Source organism: Mercenaria mercenaria, chromosome 3, assembly GCF_021730395.1.
Source record: "Mercenaria mercenaria strain notata chromosome 3, MADL_Memer_1, whole genome shotgun sequence".
Lineage (NCBI taxonomy): Eukaryota > Metazoa > Mollusca > Bivalvia > Venerida > Veneridae > Mercenaria > Mercenaria mercenaria.
In genome coordinates, this window is record NC_069363.1 from 42,779,885 (window position 1) to 42,802,585 (window position 22,701).

A 22,701-nucleotide genomic window follows, 5' to 3' on the forward strand; every position below is an offset into this window, starting at 1 on the left:
GTCCGTTACTTATTAACCGGATTCTTACCACATTGACTCATGCCATGGTGTTTGTTATGCTCTATCTTATGGGAAATCTACCATTACCTCTTTAGCTACAAATCAATTTGGCATGATCAAACCCTGCTGTAGAAGTTTCATGGTATAGATTAAAAAAATAATAAAAATGATTATTGGTATATCATGTACTTAATCGCATACATACAATAATGTTCACAATTAAAATGATGTAAAGGATTTGCGGAAAACAAACTTTTCATTGATAAGTTATGCTAATTAATTTTCTTTCTTGTAAAAAATGTTTTAACGTTAATTAAAGCGCACGTGCTACGGACAGTAGTACGGAGGGTATGGGAATTAGCTCTTCTGTTGCTGTAAATAAATATGGCGGCGAAAAAGGACAGGAAATAACTTGTCAAAATAGAAAAGTAAGTGTGGAATATACGCTTTGATATAGGTCTCTGAAAGTTTCAGCTTGATTTGAGATAATATTCTACAGAATATCTTGCTTAGTGTTTTTACCTTTATGCACACCGATTCTGGTTGCAGGCATGAAATTTAAAAGAAAACAATACCGTTTCGTACTCTGGCTGTAACGTACCCATTTCATCGTTGATACGTTATTTGCATTTTTGCGAAGAATTTAGTTATGCAGCTTGACTTAAGCATTATTAATGACAATTTTATATGTATTCATGATTGAGAACCATCAAGCGTTATTGTGATAATTACTAAATTAGTCCAAATAATTCGATTGTTTTATATTTTTCGAATTTTCTTCCATGGACCTGGTGCCATTTAGCTAAAAAAAATTAGCTCAGAGATGTTTATATACTGTTACGGATCTCTAAGCTGAAACAAATCTCATACTGAAACCTAACCAGGAATCGTGCCAGAAATCTGTCATGCTATAATTTCATCAAATGAAAATCAAATGCAATGGTCTTTTCTTTTACTTTCAAATATTTCTAGTCCATTCTTTTGATCTGGCATAAAATATTACATGCAACATAACTTGAACACAAGTTATACATTCAAGTTTCAAATTGGTGCTTGTCTGCAATATTTTGTCACACTGATGAGGGTACTCTTCAAAAGTCTTCATTTTGAAAACCAATAGGCGGTATAGAATCTTTATTTATTGATCTCATCTGAGAACTAAATCCTGCTAAGGTGTGTTTTTTATGAATTTTATCAAAAATGGTAATGTTTATGATTTAATTAAATTCATAAATATGTAAAATTTTGATCTTGATTTTCAAAAATAACCATGTGCTCTGAACTGTTGCATGACGTCATCAGTTTCTCACGAAAGACTGTGCGAGATGTTGCGGTTTGATACTCGTTAGTTCACCAAATGGGGTTTCACCATAACTTAATGGATGCGACCATCAGAAAATAAAAACAGGGTCAGTTAGTTGAAGTTATGGTAGTCCAACTCGTGGCGCAATTATCACTTTCATTTCATTTTAGTCTGATATTATGTCTTACTCAGCCGCATCCGAACACAGGCGTAATCATTACTGATTAAAATATGAACATGAATTATAAGCTTCACAGTATGAAAAACGAAAGAAATATTTTAATTTGCTGTAGGTAATACATTTATCTCGTGAACAGAAATGTTATTTGTAATATTCTGCATAAAAAACTATAGAAAAACAGCTATCAAATATACATGCATGAACGTACAGCATTTAGCAGTGTGAAGTCGTACTCAATTTGTTCACCAAAGTTTATTCCGGGTGTTTGTGAAGGAACAAGCACATGAGAATATATGTGAATAGTTCTCCCCCAATATTTGTTTTGTCTTCAGATTTTATAATTCAACTTTAGACCAAGGTAAATATACAAATAATATTGCGCTAATACATTTAGAATTAGTCTGAGACGTTGTGCTCATCCGGTTCCGGTACCTGACTATGAATGAAATGCGCCAATAGTGACGTAATAAAGCTGTGACGTCACCAATGGCGAAAAACAAATCAATAACGTAGGTCAGTGGGTGACTTTCTTCAGGAACTACGAAGTGCTCATGACCTAACATATCGTATATTTTACAAGACAAACACAAGAATAAATTTGCTATTTGAAAAATTTTTCGTTTCACCATTAAATCATCATGCTTGCAATCATGTCTGAAAGGCTGAAGTACCTAAATTACGCCAATTTTTAATAGTGGCTGATTCAGAATGGCACCTAGTTCTGGCTACCATGACTTTAGTCCCAATCGGTGACTTTAGTTACCTCCCCTGACAGTCCGTCCACAGAGTCACAATCAACCACTATTATACATGCGATCAATGAAATAATTTGGAGATATCGAGGACCAAAATATTAGCTGTAAACTGTGCCGCTCTAATGCTTCTTTTTTTCCACATCTGTGGCAATCAAAGCCTGATGATTTCTCACTTGCTCAATCTGAAATAATGTTTACGCTTTTTAAAGACTGGTTGTTACTTTCCATTCTTTCCACGAATTTTTAAGATCCTTGTGATTATATACGGGGCCTCCATGGCCAAGTGGTTAAGGCAGCTCAGGGCGTTGAATTCTTCATGTGAGGAAGACATTCAGCTGGCTTAAGTTACGGAAGGTCAGTGGTACTACCCAGTTGCCTGCTCATGATGAAATAATCCTCTGAGGGGCACTTGGGGTCTTCCACCACCATCAAAGCTGGAAAGTTACCATAATATTATGACCTGTAACTATGTTGGTGCGACGTTAAGCCCAACAAAAATAAATAAATTGTGATTATATATATATATGTAGACCTATATATAATAATACTTCTGCATGTGTGTCTGAATGTCTTTGCATTGAATTTATTTTTTAAGTTCACAGAATTCAATGGAATTTTGTTATCAGCCAGTCTTTTGGTTTCATCATGTCTGTTTTACCATTGAACATTGTAGATGAACGTTTGATATATCTGGACATCAATAGCATTCTTGTTACTTGATTGAAAAAGACCAAGTTTAAAAATTGCAGCAATTTTTTGATGATATATTAGAAAAATCTGCAGATCATCATGCATAGGTACATGTGAAGAAATTCTTCACGTTTATTTCTGTCTGTTTGCAGGTCCTGATAGAATATGTTGTTTGTCTATACAGAATAGAGTGAATATGAAGGTAGACCTTGAAGTGCTGGCATCAACTGCCATCAAGAGGAAAAAGCCATGGCCTCAGATTATTTGGATAGGAGAGGTATGTGCCAACTCAGTTTTGTGTATATGGTCTAGAAGTATCACTTCCAGTGGTATAATGACTTATGTGGCCAAGTCTTTCAATTTGCAGTTTGTACTTGTTGTGTAATCTTGACTATTTTTAAATTAAATCATCATTTGAAAAGAAAAATTAGGATTTTATTGTTATTGAAATTATCTACTAAAAACAACATTTTAGACATTTACTATTGTATACAGATACAAACAGAAATTTCTGATTGTCATTACAGGTCCACTACCTTAATTATTTTATTTTTTTCAATTTAATATAAAATAATAAGATTATTGGTAATATATATTGACTGACCAAATGATCAGTGCATGAATATTGTGATAAATGAAAATGATTACATACCCTACTAATAACTTTTGTACTATTTTATTGACCTGTCAAAATGCATATTGATTACATCGTCGGTGCATAGAATATTTAATCTTCGGTTGATTTTCGGTACATTCCGTACAGTGTATGGAAAGTAACCTGCAATTAAAATGGTTTATATTTAAAGCGTGTATACCAAGGTTCGATAGTTACGATAGCTTAGAGGTCACTGTCAGTAGCATGAAACCTCGAGTTCTTAAGATCGAATCCGTGCAGTATCTGTATTTTTTTTTCACAAACACTTTGTACATGTACATTTTATCTAATATTTCCTCCATTGTATTTTTACAACTTTTTTTTATTTTTATCTCGTTTTTAATTTCTTTTCTTTAATATCATTTTTATTCACGGTTTATTTCAGTATATTACAATTTCATAGATATTAAATAAAACATGCTATATTCATGATTCAGTTTCGATCGCTATGATTTCAGTACGAAACAGATTTAAATGTGAAGCCCCTGAATTTTGATTTTCACATGTCCCTTTGTAATTTAAAACATATAAACCAATAAACAATTAAAAATGAAAATAAAAAATGAAAAAAATGTTCTCGAACCAGCAATTTCCCACATAAAAGCCATGTGTTGTAACCACTGAGCCATTGATACGAACGACAAATAAGGGTTTCACTTACAATACTAATAATGGCATTTAGACACTTACCCAAAATTTATTCCCGTAAAACATACGGATAGCACCGAAGTTGGGCCGAATATTATAATATCGAACGCACAGAGCGTATAATGTATGCACATTTGACAGGTTAAAAAAATAGCACAATATTTATCACTTACTAATACATGGGACAAATTATGATGTTCCAATTCACCTTTGTTTACTTGTAATTGCTTTTGATTGATTAAATGTGACTTACTGCATAATTCAGGAGCAGGAGAGCTTGTTACTGCTAGACAGTCAGGGCAAACGAGTCAGTGTTCTTTATGTACCATCGGGCAAGACTAAGAAGAAGTTGACAAAAGTGTCGCCACTTGTGGAGCAAGTGAAATGTTTTGGTAGCACAAGGAATGGTCAGTATGATATTTTCTTAAATTTATTTTTTTGGAAGGTTTTATTCATTATAATCCTATCCAATGGTTAGCAAAATGTGTAGAGTGATGTCCAGTCAGAGATCGAAGGTTTGAACCCTCAGGCAAGTTATATATTCTCAGTTATGACTGTCAGAAGAAAAAATGTGTCAATTTTTTTTCTGAGCACTATAACTGGTAATATACTTGTGTCCTGTTTTCTAAATTTCTGTTTCTACATTGTCTTTTATAAGTTTTGATATGTCTGTAACCATTTTTGCACTTTTAAATTTTGCAGTTATGTAATTGACAGTATATAAATTTTGGTAGTTCTCAGTTATATCTGGTAAAATTTATTTACAGCTTTGCAATTTATGAATCAAAGCTGTTTTTATAGGCAAGTTCTGTTCAGTGATTATGTTTTTAGGGTGTGTATAATGTGTTTGTATTGCAGGTCGCCACTTGTTGGGAATTCTACAGAATGGTGAGGTGTTTGTCTGGCATAAGGACAAAGATATTGTCAAGTTTGTGGAAGGATTGGACACACTGACAGATAGTTATCAAACAGGTAGCTTAAATAACAGAATCAGTATAGAAACAATTGGTACTGCCACAATGAAAAAGGTCATCAGAGGTTACCATTTATGAAGGGGACAATACTTTTTCTATCAAAAATATAGTAAGAACCTGATAAAAATGTGAAATTCTCTTTGATGTTTAAGGAACTTATATTGGCTGAATCTGGGATATAAGAAGTTGTATCCCAATGTGATTTATGTAGCTGTTTGATTTTACATTCATACATAACATAAATTGAGCTGCGCGATGAGAAAACCAACATAGTGGCTTTGCGACCAACATGGATCTGGACCAGCCTGCGCATCCGCGCAGTCTGGTCAGGATCCATGCTGTTTGCTTTCAAAGCCTATTGCAATTAGAGAAACCGTTAGCAAACAGCATGGATCCTGACCAGACTGCGCGGATGCGCAGGCTGGTCTAGATCCATGCTGGTCACAAACTCACTATGTTGATTTTCTCATGGCGCGGCTCAATTTATTACATGGTTATATTTACATGGTGTTGACATAGTTGTGGTGGCCAAAAAGTAGAGCTACCATATCTTAACTACTATATTACATATAAGAGAAAAACAAAATGATGTAATTATAGAATGATTGTGTATTAATTCATTTAAACACTCAGAATTGGTTTTACTCTGTACTAAATAATTTACTGAGACTAGCCTTCACTCTGGTGAAATTATTTTGTGGGATACAATGTATACAGTTGACAGCATACATGCAACCACATGTATTATGCAACTTTTTTTATTGAGTAAACGGTTTAGTCCCAAAGGTTTTTACTACATAAATAGATCCTTTTAAATGACTTCCTCTTTACGCAACCAGCGACCACACGAACCAGGTCCAAGCAGTTATAATTGCCTGCAAAAGTATCTGTGAAACGAGCATGCACAAAACTTCTTGCAGCCATCTCATTGCAGATGTATACAATTAGCCTTTCTTATAGTCCGACAAACAGTTGCCACAGTCAGTGGACTACGAGAAGTGTTTAGTATCTTGAAACAAAGCTTAAAAAATGTTCATCACAGTTTCAGATTTCATGTACATGCTATATTTATATTACTCTTGTCTTCCATAACTTGTTAAATCTATTAAAGGACCACTCTTGTCTACAGAGAGACTGCTTTTGGGCAATCTCTTGGGTGAACTCTCAATACAATGTTGACTAACTGTTCAATGTGTTAAATGTTTTTAAACTAAGTTAACCATGCTCTATATATTTCTTAAATATGCTGTAACAAACTGCTAGGATGTGTCATGTTTGAAATATTTTTATTTCAAAAGTCACCTAGTTAAACTGATATGTAACTGACAATGCATGTTCTGTTTTAGAGTTGTGCCATATTGATGCCTCGGATGATTGTTCCTATATATTCCTGGCTGCTGGGAGAGGTTCATTTCTACTATGGGTTAAAGAAAAGGGGGAGTCTATTCTTAAAGACAAGGGTGATCCAGCACTTAAAGGTTCTTGGCACAGGATTACTGTCCCTGATGGAATGGAACTTCCCACTTCTGAGTCAAGGGAGTGCAGCAGAGCTAGTGTATTTTATGAAAATCATGTAAGTGTGCATTTTATTCATTTTTTTTCACATTACCTTAGCGAAATGACATTATTAGTTACATGTCTCTTGGTGACCAGATACCAAAATTATGCTGTCAAAGAAGTCGCTACCTACATGTAGTGAGGGCACAGCTCGAGCCTGATTGAATTCTGAGACAGTGTATATTCCCTGTCTGGACACCAGCAAACTATAAACTATTTTATCTTGCAGACAATATATAACTTATTTATTAAATTTATAATAGCTTGGCTATTGTACTAACCTTATATATGCTGCCTCTGTGGCCAAGTTGGTTTAAAACCTTGAATAGGGTATATACTGGAGTCTGTAATTTACACAAGCGCTCCAGGTCTGTATTGAGTCACAGCCATAAAACAAACAGACCAACAGAAATTTCAGAAACTTGCTGGAGGCAAGAGTATAATGAATTTTATTTTGTTTCAAATAATGTGTGAGTTAGGGTGGGAGAGGTGTAGTTGGGGGTGGGGCGGGGAGGGGAGAGAAAGTAGTGAGTAGAGGGGGCAGGAAACAACATTTTTCTTTTTTTGAAGTTGGCTTGTTGCTGACTTCCCAATTAGTTTTCACCAATTAAATGGACTAGTGCATTTTAAAAAACTTTTTAGTTGCATTTCTTTGGATCATCTAGTATTACACAATGTACTTGTTTACCTAAAATGGACATATTTTACTTCACAGAATCTGGGCCATTGTTGTCAGTTCTCCATAGTTTTCAATAAGGACACCATGTTAAGTGTTGCAACGCTGGTGCTCAAGTTCCCAGATCCGGTGGATGCTTTCAGGAAAAGGTTGGTACAATTAGTCTTACATTTGTGAATGCTTTTGCTGTTTTGTTTTTACATCAAGTCTACAAGTTACTTCAACAGACCAGTTTACTTCATTTTTTTGTGGTTAGTTCAGTCATGAAACAAAATTTATGTCCTGTGTGATGTTTTTAACTACCCATGGAACATAACTTCATTAGGAAAGTTTGTCATTTATTTACAAAACTTATGTTATACTTGTATAAAACCTAGAAATGTGGCAGCCATGTGTATAGATAGATGATCTGACTGTCTAAATAGTTTGCAGCTATTTGTAGAAATTTTTCTTCTGTATTTACAGTTTGCCACTATTTAGTGCTGAGTGGAGCCTGCTGGAATACCCTTTCCAACAGATGCACCCTGATTTTGAGCCAGTGTCCACACAAGGAGCATATGTGTCTAGCTACAGTAGGAGTGGTCAGGTGCTTGCCGTGGCAGCCAATCAGAGATTTCCTACAAAGACAACTATGTTATTTGTGTCGCCACTCACTGATACAGTACTGGTTGGAGCAATGAAGAACTGTGGTGTCAGTGATATAGGAAAAACTGGCAGGTAATATGTCTTTTCACCTATGTGAGGTAGAGTGTTTGAGCTTCACATTTCAGTTTGGTTTAGATAAGTTTTATAACAGAATAATGAAATGTTTTAACTCTGTGCAGTCAAACCAAATATGTTTCAGATTAGTACCTCTTGTAGTATTTTAATGGTCCTAAAATATCACTGAAATATTTATTACCCACTTTATTTCATTTAAAAATCACATACCTGGTTGCAGCTTAGTTAAAATAACATCAGAAAAAGGACTGTCTAGTTATATTTTCTTCTTTCTGTATTTTATAGACAGTACTGGGTAGCAGATATAGCTTGGACATCAGATAACTTGTTCCTGGCTTGTATACTGAAGAATGGTAGTGTCTGCCTGGTTCCCCGCCTTGGAGACCCTATACCTATACAGACACAAGGCTGTTCTGTGAACATGGGACCAGCACATTTCCTTCCACTTCATCCAGCTATATTTGTGAGGTGTGTATTCATTGTAAAACAAAATCATTTAACATCAGTTATAAAGAAAGTTCTTACAAAATAAAACGTAAGGATAGATTTCCCAGAAGCACAGAGCACTGCAAATGCAGCCATAGCCAAATTATATTAACTGTGCTCTTCTACTCTTTCATTAACTTCATACCAATATTCACACTTGAAAGTGGGTTAGATGTTTTAACCCAGACAGCTGCCTGTTTAAATTTTAAATCTTTTAGTACTAAATATTCAGTACTATTTAGCAGTTTTATTTTTCAGAGTATTGTTTTTAGAGATCAAAACTGAGAGATAAAACTAATCCAAAACTCTGGAATAGTTAGAATTTGAAGTCAGATTTTTTATAAGTTAGACTTTTTAGGTTGATGGAAGACAAGTTTTACTTCCAGTTTATTAGAAGCTAGTTTACAAACTAGTGCCAAATTATTTTTGTATAAAGATAGTTTTCTTTCATGTTTTTGTTTTGGTGATTTACTTGTATAATACAATGGTATACCCTGCTCAGCTGACTTGGAACATAATTTCATTTAAGAAGATAAAAAAGATATATGCCTGTTTGTGTGTAGAAAGTCTGTAGATTTCACTTTTTCGACATAACCATTGTAGCATTATGTGTTCAATGTGATGTTATAAGCAAATCTGATAATATTATGTTAAATCTTCTGAAAAGACATGAAGTAAAAAGAAAAACTTGTTTGGTAAACATGATCTTATACTGAAATATTCTCTATGTAAATATATTTCAGTGACAACCAAGGAAGCCTTGAGCCATCTGCTCTTGAGCAAGATCCTATGCAACAGCAGTTTTCATTGGCTACTCATCCCACATTACCCATAGTCCTCTTTTCTGATGGCTTCCTGGTGACTGTAGCCCAACTTCCTGTAGAGATGACATCAGTTTCTGTGATGAGAGAATTGGTTTTAGACTCTGCCAGATATCTGAAGAAGTTATACCAACAAGAAAATCTGGATATGACAGTTGCAGATGCATATAAACTGTCCAAAGGTACAAATAATTGTTTCTTGTAATAGAGTAAAAAAAAGGCTTGAAATAGGGATGTATATAGGGCTTTAGTAGCAAAATCAGTAAGCCAGCAGGTACATTTTATGGTACCTATGGAAATAAAGTTTCCACTTGTTTCATTCTTTGAAAAAATCCATGTTTTTAATGTTCTTAAGAGTATTGGTATGTTTGTTTTCGCATCTTTAATTACTCAAATTGAGCAGTGGCTGCACATCTCTGTTTATTTTTGCCAGAAAATATTGATTAGCCCTCATTTTGATGTACATACTAATATGTCTGCAATCTAAAGTGTGCTTATGAATGCTTACTGTATTTTGTACAGGTCAGAAAGGTTCAAAGCAGTCACTGGTGGAGAATAGAAAGCAGAGGAAACCATATGAATTTGAACTGGCAGAAATATCTCTGAATGCCACTCATGAAAGTGATACCAGTATAATTGATACCACAAACAAGTTTGGCTTTGATCAGTTTGGTGCTATTGGAAATATGGATGCCGGAAAGATAGTGTTTGGTGAACCTGAGATGATATCTATTGACCCTAATACAACATTTTCTGGTTTAGAAGCATCTGACGCTCTTCTCAAGTACTTAGAGGAATCTATGTCAGCCTTGACCTTGGTATGGAAACTCGGGTCTTCCTACTCAGATGTCTGGACATCCGAGGTTGACAACATTACTAAGAAGACAGTACATAACTTTTTAAAGATTTTTGAGGTTGTACTGGACTGCCCAGCTGTTGATTCTATTATACCAAGTCTTACGCCAAGACAGAGTTCCGCTATTCAGAATCCAAGAGTGTATAACATTATAGTGGCCTATCGTAACATTTTACAGCTTCTTAGATTTGATACATTCAATCAGCACCTTATCACAGCAGCTCTAAGACTGGTACATAAAACTATCACTCTGATGTTGTCCAGTAAAGAGCTTCTGCAAACAGATCCCAGGCTGAAAACTTTGTATGGGTGTTACAGTCTGTTGAAACATGCTGAAACCAGTCTGAATAGAATCTATGTGTGGGTATCATCACAGAGTCAAACTGGTACACCAACTAGTGATGGTTCACCACATAGATTTGAGCCTGCTGTCATGGTGAAAATGGAGAAGCAATCTACAGGAAGTAGTTCTGATGTGCGGGGAGTCCATCTGGATAACCAGGGGCAGCTACCAGGAAAGAGGTACTATTTTAAGTTGACAGTTAAGTTGTTTTATACTAAATTGGGAAGACGTTAACTTTTATGCAAACTTAAAATATGTTATATCATGGTTTATTGAAACGCAGAAAAGAATATAAGGCTTAATAAGTAGCTTTCATAATTTGATTTAAAGTTATTTCAGTGGTAACATTAGGACTTTGTTTTCCTGAAACATTTTTTTCCCTGATTTTGTTTTTATCTAAAATAATAAACACATGTTTAAAATGGATAAAACGATTATAATTGTTAGTTGATATGATTATCAGGGTTTCCTAATTATTTTGCATGCTATTGAAATAAGTGACACGTCTTCGAAGTTGTTATTACTGTTTCAGACTTGCAGCCACATGGAAGGTGTTGTATCACCATACAGTTGAGTACCAGTCAAAAGTTAGACAGACTGGTGACCTAAAACAGGAACTGCCAAATATAGATAAATTGATTCATGCAATTCAACAGGTTCTACAAGAAGCAGACGCACAAATAACTCCAAGATCTGCCTCAGCTAAGTTGTCTGCTGGTAAGTTTTGTTGAAAGGAAGTAATTTTTCTGCTCTTACATTTTAGTAATGGGTCATTTATGTTGTTTTATTTAGATTTTGGTATTGCTTATCCAACCTTGCTCTATATAGTTGAAATTCTCTTTTTTAATCAATATTATTGGGTATTGTTTTTCTATCATAAAGGCTTCAGTATTTTTTTCTGCTTCTGTATTGATTCTGCAGAAATTTGTGTTCTTACGGATTTATCTAACATAATTTCCTTTCAGTGTGGTTGAGACATGCTTTTCCATTTGAGTTACTGTCCAGTTCTGACAGTTTTCTGTATGCTGATGATAATAATTCTAGCATTGATCCAAAAACCTCAAGTAGTCCTAGCCCAAATATGTCTTCTATGTCAAATCACAATAATTCCTCACAAAGTGTGAAGAGTACTCCAAATGTCACCTCCATATTGAAGAATGGGCAGAATATTTCCTTTAAGTTGAAAAGTGGTCCAAATGCAACCTCCACTTTGAAGAGCGATCACAATGATTCTTCTGCTTTGAAGAGTGAAAACTCTTCAGTGGAAGTGAGGTCATATTCTTCCTCCCAAAAGGAGAACACCAGTTCAAACCAAGGCGATATTTCTCCAGATATTGAGGGTCAGAAAATGTCACCAAAGATTACAGAATTGTCATCTCTTTCTAGTTTAGGATCAGGAAATGGGAGAAGTTCTGCATTTTTACCAAAATCTGATTTCAAGATATTTACAACACTCAGAACAGTGATGTCAAAAGTAGACAAAGACCCTATCTCAAGACATGGAACAGACTCCTTTGTTCGGGTCGGTTCTATGTCCACATCATCCAGTGGAAATAGGTCCTCGGGGTCATCATTGATCAATGGAATAAAATCAAAACTAAAGGTCATGTCAGGCTCATCTTCCCCTAAAGAAAGTAGTTCCAACACTGGGTCATCCACAATGCCAGTTGTTGTATTAGATATCACTGAGCAAGATCATACTATTCAGTATAAAACTACTGAAGATATTATTGATCAAGAAATTCCAAAATCAGAAGGCTTTGATTTACACGATACAAAGGATTTTGAAGTGTCTTCAAAAACTGATAGTGATAAACTTGAAAGAAAAAGGAGAAAGAAGGGGAGAAAGAATGAAAAGAAAGGGTCTTATGCTAGTAAGATTTGCACTGTGTGCCTCACATTAAAGGTGATGGTGAATGTATGACATAGTGAATATTGTATTTTAGCAAAAGTTTACACTGAAGTTGTTTAGATACATCATGGCCACAGAATATGTACAGGAATTTTGTAAAGACTGTAGATCAAATTAGAGCTAAGCAGAATAAGTTTTCCTGTAATTTTCATTAACACTGAATAATGCATGGTCATTATTCTGATAACAATTTTGATGTTTGTTTAGTTAACACTGCAAAAAGAGCACAGATTTAATTTTTACATTTGAATGGTATAAAATTAGAATGAACATATACAATAGTGCCTGCACTTTGATGTAATGGTTTTGTAGAATATAGTGCAGAGGTTATGGTTGTCCATTTATTATTAACTGTTTATTCCATGTTGCCACAATGAAAACTGTTGCAGTTCTAATACTCCTCATAAATATCGCTTTAATTTCATGCAGACAGGGCTATGGTACACATATGATACAAATCTTTAATTTTATATGTATTTCCTGTTCATTTCCTGCTGTTTTCTTTCATACTTCTAATTCAGAAAGTCTTTATGAACATTTTGAGTGTGTATTTTGTAACAGATTTTTATCAGCATATTTTGAATAGTTAAATGCCATCATAACACATTTAGATATTTACTGCTAACACTTCCATCTTGTATGCCCAGCAAGGATTGATAGTGTAGTCCATATTATTACACGGTAATACAGTAAGAAAGTTTTGTTTTCAGGTGATAAGTTGAGTGTAGGTGGGGAGCACACATTAGCAGTAGAGGCCTGGAAGGATCAACTTAAAATGTTTGCTGGTATGTACGTTACTGGTTTTATTGAATACTATATTGTGAAATTGTTAATTCAGGCTTCACAAAGCTGAAATTTCAGGCAGGTATGGTAAAGTTTTACAAAGTCAGACATTTACACAATTACCCATACCTTCCAAAACTGGAGAAAAAATATTTCCTTTGATCAAAAAGATGTAACAAAATGCTTTGATTTGTCAGGTACTGTTTAACTTCCAGTCAGAATCAGTTTTGTATAAAAGTTTAAAACTCAAAATTTGGATTAACTTTTTTATGAAACTTGAAAAACTTGTTGAATGTCATGCAATTTGTCCATCAGTTTTGTAAAGACTGTGATAAGCTGATAGACATATGTTTTTATTTTAGAAAAGCTAATGTGATTTATCCACAAAGTGGACCATACTTTAAGAATCTAAGGTAGAATAGTAGATAGTTATTGTTTAAACTGTTATACATTGGCAGATCTACATTTCTGTGTCACTTTACACTGAAAATCAATGTCATAAAGAGAAAAGGTTATCCTTACTTCTCTTTTAATTTGAAATTTACACATAATAGGGCGGGGCTTTTAAGGTGATGTGTGTTCAAAAAAATATATATTAAAGGCCAATATTGCATGATCCATGTGTGGAAGTCATAACAGAAACACTACACTGTTTCTCCAAAAATAAAAGTGTATTATGTAAAAAGTACATAAGTTATGGCATACTTTAATTAAACGTGATTGTGTATTTACTAGGGAGTAAGAAAGACAGTCCTAAAACAGCTAGAATGCTGCACTCAGTGTTGTATACTTACCTTCTGAAGGATGACTTGGCACAGACAGTCGACTTTGTAGATAACCTTATTCTTCAAGCTAGTATTGATACAGCGATGAATTCTCAGGAACTTCCAGCTTACGATGATGGATCCCGACCTCCGTTGATGACGCTCGTCACTCACAGATCACAGGTTGGCTGCAAATACTTGTTGTTGATTTAAAACTTATGGAACCTTTGGCTTTATTTTTTAGTTAGTTTGTTGGAAGTTGTCTAATGTCAGGTAGTGCTTTTAAGTAATTCAGAGATATTTACGAGTAATGAAAGAGGTCAGGAACACTAGAATTTAATATATCAGTGATTTTTTGTTTGATTTTTTGAAACAGCCTGTGACTTTCTGTAGGGGAAAATATAGTGTGATAAACCCCAAAAAAGTGAAAATCCAAATCTTTTGATTTTCATGGTAACAGACACAGTACCTATTTGCAAGAACTGATGCCAATGTCGAGGATCCTTATGAATTTGGCACCTGATGAGAAGTAAACACAGTTAGTGTGACATTATTAACTGTCGACAACAGCTACACAAGTTGTAAATTTGAAGCAACATGGGAGTAATTGGGGTTGAAAAATATATAAACGTTGACTTTCGTAAAATTATTCACAATGCATATTACGAAACATTTGTCTTTAAATTCCAAGGGGAAAGTATGACCTTCTTTAAGGGAAAATATAACAAGTTTAGGGGAAATACACTCTGATATTTTTGTTAGGGGAAACAGCCTGTAAATAAAAGGCTGTAAATAATAGCAAAAAAAAAAATTCACTGTAGATCATCATCATTCCTCATATCCTGTGTTTATTTGTTGACTGCTGCGGGTATCCCATATGTCCCGTATGGAAAAACTCAAGATTGAGTTGATGCATGAGGATGCACGAATGACATGGCCATACCACCTCAGGCGTCTGGTGCGAATAGCCTCTGTCACCTCCTGTAACCCCAGCTTTGCGTACAGTGCTGCTATGGGTACGTCGTCATTGGGTTTGATGCCACAGATCCATCGGATCATTGACCTGTCGTTTCAACGGAGCCGCTGTAAATCTGGAGCAGAAGGCGCCCGCGTTTCACTACCATGCAGTAGGGCAGAACGGACACAGGCATTGAACACTTTTCCACGAGTCTTGAGGGATACATGCTTGGAAGTCAGAATTGGCAGGAGTTTCTTGAACTTTCTCCAGGTTCAAGATCTATATGGATATTTCATGTATCAACAATTTAAACATCATATTTAGTATTTAGTTAAGTAGCTGATTTTATCAATAAGACCCCCATAATTATGAGTTTCCACATATTTATGATAAGACGTGTCTGTATGCCAGATCCAGGATTTTATTCTATGTCTTCCAGATATGTGATATTAACATCGACTTCCAGTTTTTCAAACAGGCAGAATTGGTGGGGTTTGGCACTAAATTTCTTTGTATCATTGGTGATACAAGTTAATGGAATTTACATTTTATAGATACGGCACCGTGTAAAATATGGAGTGGAGTCATGGAGTGGAGTCATGGAGTGGAGTGGTGGAGTGGAGTCTGGAGTCGATTTTGGAGTCAATTTAGGAGTCAAATTTGGAGTCGCTTTTGGAGTCAATTTTGGAGTCAGATTTGGAGTGGAGTCTTTTTTGGAGTCTAATTTGGAGTCAGTTTTGGAGTCAAAATTTAATAAAACCTAAAAATTCATTAAAAGATCCTACATTTATATGTCACCTCCAAATAATTATCCACATAAATGTTGAATCATGAATGGGCTCAATATCATACTCCTCTAGAAATAACAATAACAGTTACTGATGTTTTTTCAAATGACCCTTATCAGATTGGTAAGAATAACTTGCCATTACATTGGATAGTTACGCTATTACAACAAATCACTCTACTTTATGACAGATTTCTACAAAATTCTGCTGGAGAAGGTACTGGTACAGCACCTCAGCATGATATCTTATTCTTATCAGGACTTGACCCCTAGTTCCTTCATGGTTTGTTATTTATGATGTTGGGCAAGATGTTGCCTGAAGATTACTCAGAGATTTTAACTTGAAATGTGAAATAATGAGAAAGTATTGTTTTAAGATTTTAAAATGAATGCGGAAAATGAAAACAAGAAAAAGAAACTTAGGTAATTAAATATTTAGTATCTACTACAGACGGCATAATATAATAAGACACTTTAAGACATGATAATACTTGATGAAATTAATGAAGGATAGAATACTGTGGGTTATGCATATGTTTATAACAGACAAAAGAACAATTCACAAAAAAAAACCAACATTTGCACTAGTCTGGTTCTTGATTTGTCTGCTCATTCCATACAAAATTTGCTTTCAAACCATATTCGAGTAAGACAAATTGTTAAAGAACCATATGAATTCTGATAAACTTCATGCCTGTGCAGGCCATTCTCACATACAAGAGCTCTACTACGGTTCTCGGGTACCATGTCAAACATCAGATGAATGAGAATAATGCAGGCTGATCTAGTTCGATGCAAATGCAGTAAACTATGTAGGTTTTCTCATTGTGTGGCTCAACAATTAATAAAGACAAAACATCTGCATTTTTTTAAAATTTGCATTTTGTAAATTTTAAGTTCAGACTGTTAAATAGTAAACAGGCAAACAATGCAGACCATGATCAGCCATGGTCTTCGCTGGTCAAAATTCAAAATTTATAAACGATACCTATATTAAATAACGAATGGCGTATTGAGAAAATAACAAGGTCAGAATTTATAAATATCCATGTTATTCTTGAGTCAGCTTTAAAGATTGCAGGCGAGTATCCAGGACCTTATTCATAGTACGCAGGGGTGGTGTTGGGGGTACGGGGGTATCCTCCCCAAAGAATGTTTTTAAATGAGAACAGCAAATGGTGCATTTTGGGTATACACGAAGTAAATACAGTGAATGTAAACCTTGTTCTTTTTTTTTTGTTTTGTTTTTGATAAATTTCATACAAAATGTATTATTTTAGTAGACCTACACGCATGTGAAAGAGACATTTTTATTACAGATATTTTTAAGTACATACAATAGGATCGAGCCAATATGCACTCCACTCACAAAATCCCTTAACATTTAAAAAAAAATCCTGCTTGAGAGGCCGCATAAAATTAGAGACCATTTGTCTTAAGACCCATTTTAATCAATCAAGACTGTTTCAATAAGAGACAATTACATATATTTAATGACTACAGGCCTGAGAGAAATCACCCCATGCCTCCAATCCAAAAATGGCTCCAAAAAAGACTCCACTCCAAATTTGACTCCAAAAAAAGACTCCACTCCAAATTGGACTCCAAAATCGACTCCAAAACTGACTCCAAAATCGACCCCAAATTTGACTCCAAAAAAGACTCCACTCCAAAATCGACTCCAAATTTGACTCCAATAAAGACTCCACTCCAAATTTGACTCCAAAGTTGACTCTGATATTGACTCCAAAATCGACTCCAGACTCCACTCCACCACTCCACTCCATGACTCCACTCCATATTTTACACGGTGCCTATTTATTATTGAATTTGTTTAGGATCAGCACAAACTTGAATTATACAAAAATATTAATGGATCCTCCCACAAAGAAGTAAAGGGAGGTAATATGACAACACGAGTTTCTGATTTCTTACAATTACTACAGTTGCAATTCCAATCATATATTAGTGCTTTTTCAGTCAATTATTATTACTTAAAGAAAGATCAGTCCTAATATTAAGAAAAAAAAACGATATTGTGTGGAAAAATAAAAGGGAGATAATAGAGTTTTATAATTTTCTATGTATTTTCATTGTTTTATGAGAAAAATATAGAAAATTCTTCTCTAGAAAATATATAATATGAGTTTTGTGAACACAATGTGATCTGAAGAAAAAGATTGATATTGTTTTTCTAAATGAATTGTTATATCAACTTTTATATATAAACACATACTTCACATTAATTAGTTACCGATCGACATGAGCAAAGCATATTAAATATGCCCCCCATGATAGCATTATGGGATATTTTGAAGCCTTGATAAAGGTGACAAGTTAAAAGTAGTATGTTAGTTGTTCCAGGAATAATATATATTTTTTAAAGTTTACATTTGAACTATTCACATGAGCTGAACAAAAATAAGATAGTCTTTAGAATGATATTGAAAACTCCGTAAGTGATCTATAACCTATTTAAAGCTGTTGTTTTTTTAAACCTGTTTTTAGATTTTAACAAGTAAAACTGTAAGTAACCATTAGCAACCCCCATATTTGCCAGCTAAAATTGGCTTTAAAGATGTTTATATTATATTGATCTGGATTTCTGATGTTTACAAAATAATTTTCTACATAGGCTTACATGTACTTTTCATATTTTTGCAAACACTAAGGTTATAACATTTTGTTTTCTTTCACTATCGTTCATGAAAATAACATATTGATAGAAAATACATTTTTTTCTATATTTATTAAAATAGCAGACATTTATGTTTCGGAAATAACAAATTCTGAAATTTCTGATATAACCATTGGCATGATCAGTGATAAGCTGAAGGAAAAGGGATTTTAGCGCTAAGTTTTAGGTGTGAACATATGACCGTTTTTTATGGAAAATGCTGTGTAATAAAATAAAGGGAGGTAATAAAATTTAGTACTTGGCTTTTTTATTCACTGTATGATCTTGTAAAAAAACAACAGTATTCTTCCAGAAAACTATTACAAATCAAGATGAATAAATGTATGTAGATTTAAGAAAAAATATATAGTTGTATTTACTTATGGAATGTTATAACGATGTAATTATATAATTTGAGGTTGAGCTATTGTTTGCACCGACCGACATGAGCAAAACATATTACATATGCCCCCCATATGATAGCCTTATGGGTATATTTGGAACCTTTTAAAAGGTTACAAAAGATGTTAAATTGATGAAATAAGTATATTTACAAGGTAAGCATTATTTGCTATGGTAATAAATAATTCAATGTATTAAACTCGCACAGGGGAGAAAATTTTGAATAGCTGGATTTGCAGTTATTAAAAGAAAAGGTTTAGCTATGTTACAGCAAAAGTTAATTTCCTTACGTCAATAAACAATCTATAACCTATACTTACTTTGTAATTTTTATTGCTATGACCTAATAAGCATAAATTTACATAACATTTTTTAGGTAATTACCAGTATTTTGCTCTAATGTTTTATTCCAGGATTCAGAGGAAGAAGAGTTGGTGCCATGTATCAAGAACAAGTCTATCCGTCAGACTGTACAGACGATGGGGCGGTTTATGGCGGCGTATTTCAGTAATGAGACCATGTACATCTACCCACCACACAGTGCTCAGGCTTTACCATCTGTACATATGAGCCATGTACCAACAAGTTAGTTTTCTTGTGTATATTGAACATGTTATTGAAAAGTTATGTGATAAAAGATTAGCAATGCTTACCTTTATAAAGCTTGCATGGAGAACATATACTTTGCTTGAGTTTATGTGTATCTGTACCTGCAAAGTGATGAGGAGAGCTAGCAAAAATTAAGAAGGTTATTTGTATTTTGTTTCATTTTTCTTTCCTTGTTGTTGATGCAGTAATGAAAAAAGAAATTTCTGGCCTGAATTCTTCCCACTGTTAAAGTTTATCTGACCCATTGTTGTAGTTTGAGGTTTTGTTGGGTGTAATGGTTTGCTTGAGTGACTTTTGTGACTTAAAACTTAGAAAAGCAGATCATTCAGAATCTTGTTTTAAAGTTAAATATGTCATCTTGTACATTATGACAGTTCTTTTTTTCAGAGACGAGAATTATTCCGAAGTATCATGAGGATATCACCAATGTAATAAGGCGAGACAGTTTGAGTGGTATCTGGACTACAGAGCGGACTGTGGAGTACTTGTTGATGAGTGGTCTTGTGTGCGAGACCGCTTGGTTTGCTCATAAGATGGGGGACTGGAAAACAGCCTACCTATTGTCTGTAGCCCACTGTAGTCATAGAGAAATAGCTCCTCAACTCTATCAAAGGTGATTTGTAAAAAATATGTTAGAAAGGATCATTGGGGTAAAAAAAAAAATAAATTGTGCTCGTCTCAGGATATGTAAAAGATGTTGTTTTCTTGTTTAGTTTAGATGTATTTTATTGCTCTTTTTTTTCTAATACATGTACAATAAAAACTATGCATATACATTAAGCGTTTTCTTAATTTCTGTGTATAGGATAATAATGATTGAACTTTTAGGTAAAATCCTCACCACCTAACTTTAAGAATAACTAGGATAAAAATTTCATATTTTGCAAAGTTATAGAAACAGTGGTACAATGCACAAATTGAAATGTTTTTTTTTTAACTTGTACGTAACAAAATGTTGCTTTACTCAGTTTTTCAGCTTTTATATTTCTAGTGTCATTTCCATTATATATGTATGAACATGTGAAAAGTACATGCAAGACAAAACTTCCTATATTTTCAGACCCAAGAAGCCATTACAGATCCCAGAGAGTTTGAGCCCTCATGCCATACTGCAGGAAAAACTTGAATTTCTCATTAAATCTAATAAGGCAGACAGTACCCCTGCTGGGGCAAACAAGAAGTATAGTAGATGTAAGTGTATCAAATAATGATTTTGAATCCATGCTAAAGTAGTACATAATTTTCATAATTCCATACAGTTAATAAAGTTCAAAACAGTCAACCTGTTAGTTTAACAAAATACATTGTAATAATCTCCTTTTGTCAAAATCTCTTTATGATGGTTAATTTGTTTTAATGATTCTCTTATTGAATATCATTCTTTTATATATACAGAAATAAGTACAAAATTGAGTAGCAATTTCCTAGGTTTGTATAATGTGAATTGCTTATGATTGACTTGTATAGTATCTTTTACTACATGTAGTTTTGCCATCTCATATTCTCAATAATGGGCAAGATGTGCATATGTGCACCTTAATGTTATTGAATAAGTCAAAGTCCAGATGTATGTTTAGTTAGAATTGATTTAACATTTTAAAATGAAGCCCTATGGTGATACACATACAGGTAGAAATTCATAATTTGCAGACAGTGTATAAATTTCTGATGTTAAGTAATGATTCCTTGATTTCAGACTTCATTCCTATCAATCAGGAGACAAACATTGGTCAGCTGACACATACAATACAGGACATGATGACCGCAGGTATCGTGTCTGACGTGGAGATTGCTCCCTGGTTCCTGGCCAGTCTCACAGACAAGCTTAAACATGTGGTATCCAGCCTGCCAGTCCTGGTACCGGAGGAGTTCTACCTCCCAGCTCCACCACTCTACTGCCCTCAGGCTGGGGAGGAAGAAATGGTAAATCTGTGACAGTGTCACCAAGATTATAAAGTTGACTTTGGAGACCAGTTTAATAATGCAACATTTTCATTGGTCAGTTTTCATAATTATGCTCAGAATAAAAAAAGACAGATGCTGGAATTGTCAACAAAGATTATCGCCATAGCCACTGGTTGATGTTACAGTTTGCGACAGGCACAATACTTAGAAAGAGCTTCCATTTAAAAACTTTACAAACTATAATTCATATATTGCCGTCTTTATTTTCAATGTCTCAGCATAATTATTCATAATTAATTTGAAGTGCTTTTGAGTTGATGAAGAAACTGGTTTTGACAGCAAATATTGCACATAATATTGCAGTGTGAGAAAGTATGCTTTCCAGTCGATATTTCAGGTTAACTCTCCTTGTCCTATATTACAGCTTGATATAGGTAAACAAATTAGATGTAACCAGTAAACCACAGAAATTCAAGAATTTTAAATCTATCAGTTCTGTGATTGAGCAACAGTAACTGTACATATCTCTGTTGAAGTTTTTTTGACCCAAGATAGTCGTAAGTAAGTCTTATGTGTTTTACAGGGTAGAGATGATCCATCAGTACAGTACGAGAAGGAACTGAGGTTAGAGATCTCATCCATTATACAACTTCTCCTCGTAGCATTTAACTCCGCACACCTTACTCTTCCCACAGCTAGATGGTACATTCAGGATCTTTTTAAAATGCAAGAAAAGGCTTCACAGTTTAAGGTAAATATAGTTTACTTGTAGACTCATATAATGGGTCTTGTGCTGTCATACCTTCAGTTGTTGTATACAGTTGATTATCAGTTAAAGTATTTTACCTGGTGAAATATTAACTTCAATTAGACGTTGCCTCTGTAATTGAGTGGTTACAGTCTCAGATCTCTTTCCACTGAGTATTGTGAGTCTTGGAATGTAGAGTTCTTTCATGTGAGGGAGCAATGCTGCTGGCTTGTGGAAGGTCTGTGATGCTGCAGTTGCCTAGAATTATGTCCAGAGTAGCAGCCAGGGTATTCCGCAACCATAAAGCTGGAAAGTCACCATAATACCTAAATTGTATTGTTGTGACTTAAAATCCAACAAAAAAGATATAACACTGACTGTTAATGTATATTTAAGCATCTTACATAAAAAAAACAAGGTCATGCCATTTTGAAACTCCCAATCAAAAATACTTCAAGTATCTCTGAAATTGTAATGACACTAAGTCTATG

The 22,701-nt window shown here is 34.3% G+C and overlaps 1 protein-coding gene across 4 annotated transcripts in view; it reads left to right on the forward strand.

Annotated features, from left to right (window-relative positions):
* The first annotated feature begins 372 nt into the window (after positions 1–372).
* LOC123525810 (ciliogenesis and planar polarity effector 1-like) overlaps positions 373–22,701 on the forward strand; it is a 54,059-nt gene continuing 31,730 nt past the window's right edge. For 2 of the 4 annotated variants that reach the window (XM_053538302.1, XM_053538304.1), the window contains exons 1-19: positions 373–457; positions 3,082–3,206; positions 4,498–4,639; positions 5,091–5,204; positions 6,553–6,779; positions 7,479–7,588; positions 7,905–8,156; positions 8,445–8,627; positions 9,389–9,648; positions 9,989–10,844; positions 11,198–11,382; positions 11,631–12,539; positions 13,288–13,362; positions 14,096–14,307; positions 19,362–19,533; positions 19,945–20,170; positions 20,618–20,748; positions 21,254–21,480; positions 22,046–22,213. In XM_053538302.1, coding sequence (XP_053394277.1) covers positions 3,126–3,206; positions 4,498–4,639; positions 5,091–5,204; positions 6,553–6,779; positions 7,479–7,588; positions 7,905–8,156; positions 8,445–8,627; positions 9,389–9,648; positions 9,989–10,844; positions 11,198–11,382; positions 11,631–12,539; positions 13,288–13,362; positions 14,096–14,307; positions 19,362–19,533; positions 19,945–20,170; positions 20,618–20,748; positions 21,254–21,480; positions 22,046–22,213 — 4,530 coding nt within the window. In that variant the 5' untranslated portion in view covers positions 373–457; positions 3,082–3,125. The remainder of the gene's footprint in view (positions 458–3,081; positions 3,207–4,497; positions 4,640–5,090; positions 5,205–6,552; positions 6,780–7,478; positions 7,589–7,904; positions 8,157–8,444; positions 8,628–9,388; positions 9,649–9,988; positions 10,845–11,197; positions 11,383–11,630; positions 12,540–13,287; positions 13,363–14,095; positions 14,308–19,361; positions 19,534–19,944; positions 20,171–20,617; positions 20,749–21,253; positions 21,481–22,045; positions 22,214–22,701) is intronic. The other 2 variants (XM_053538303.1, XM_053538305.1) reach the window with 2 other exon arrangements.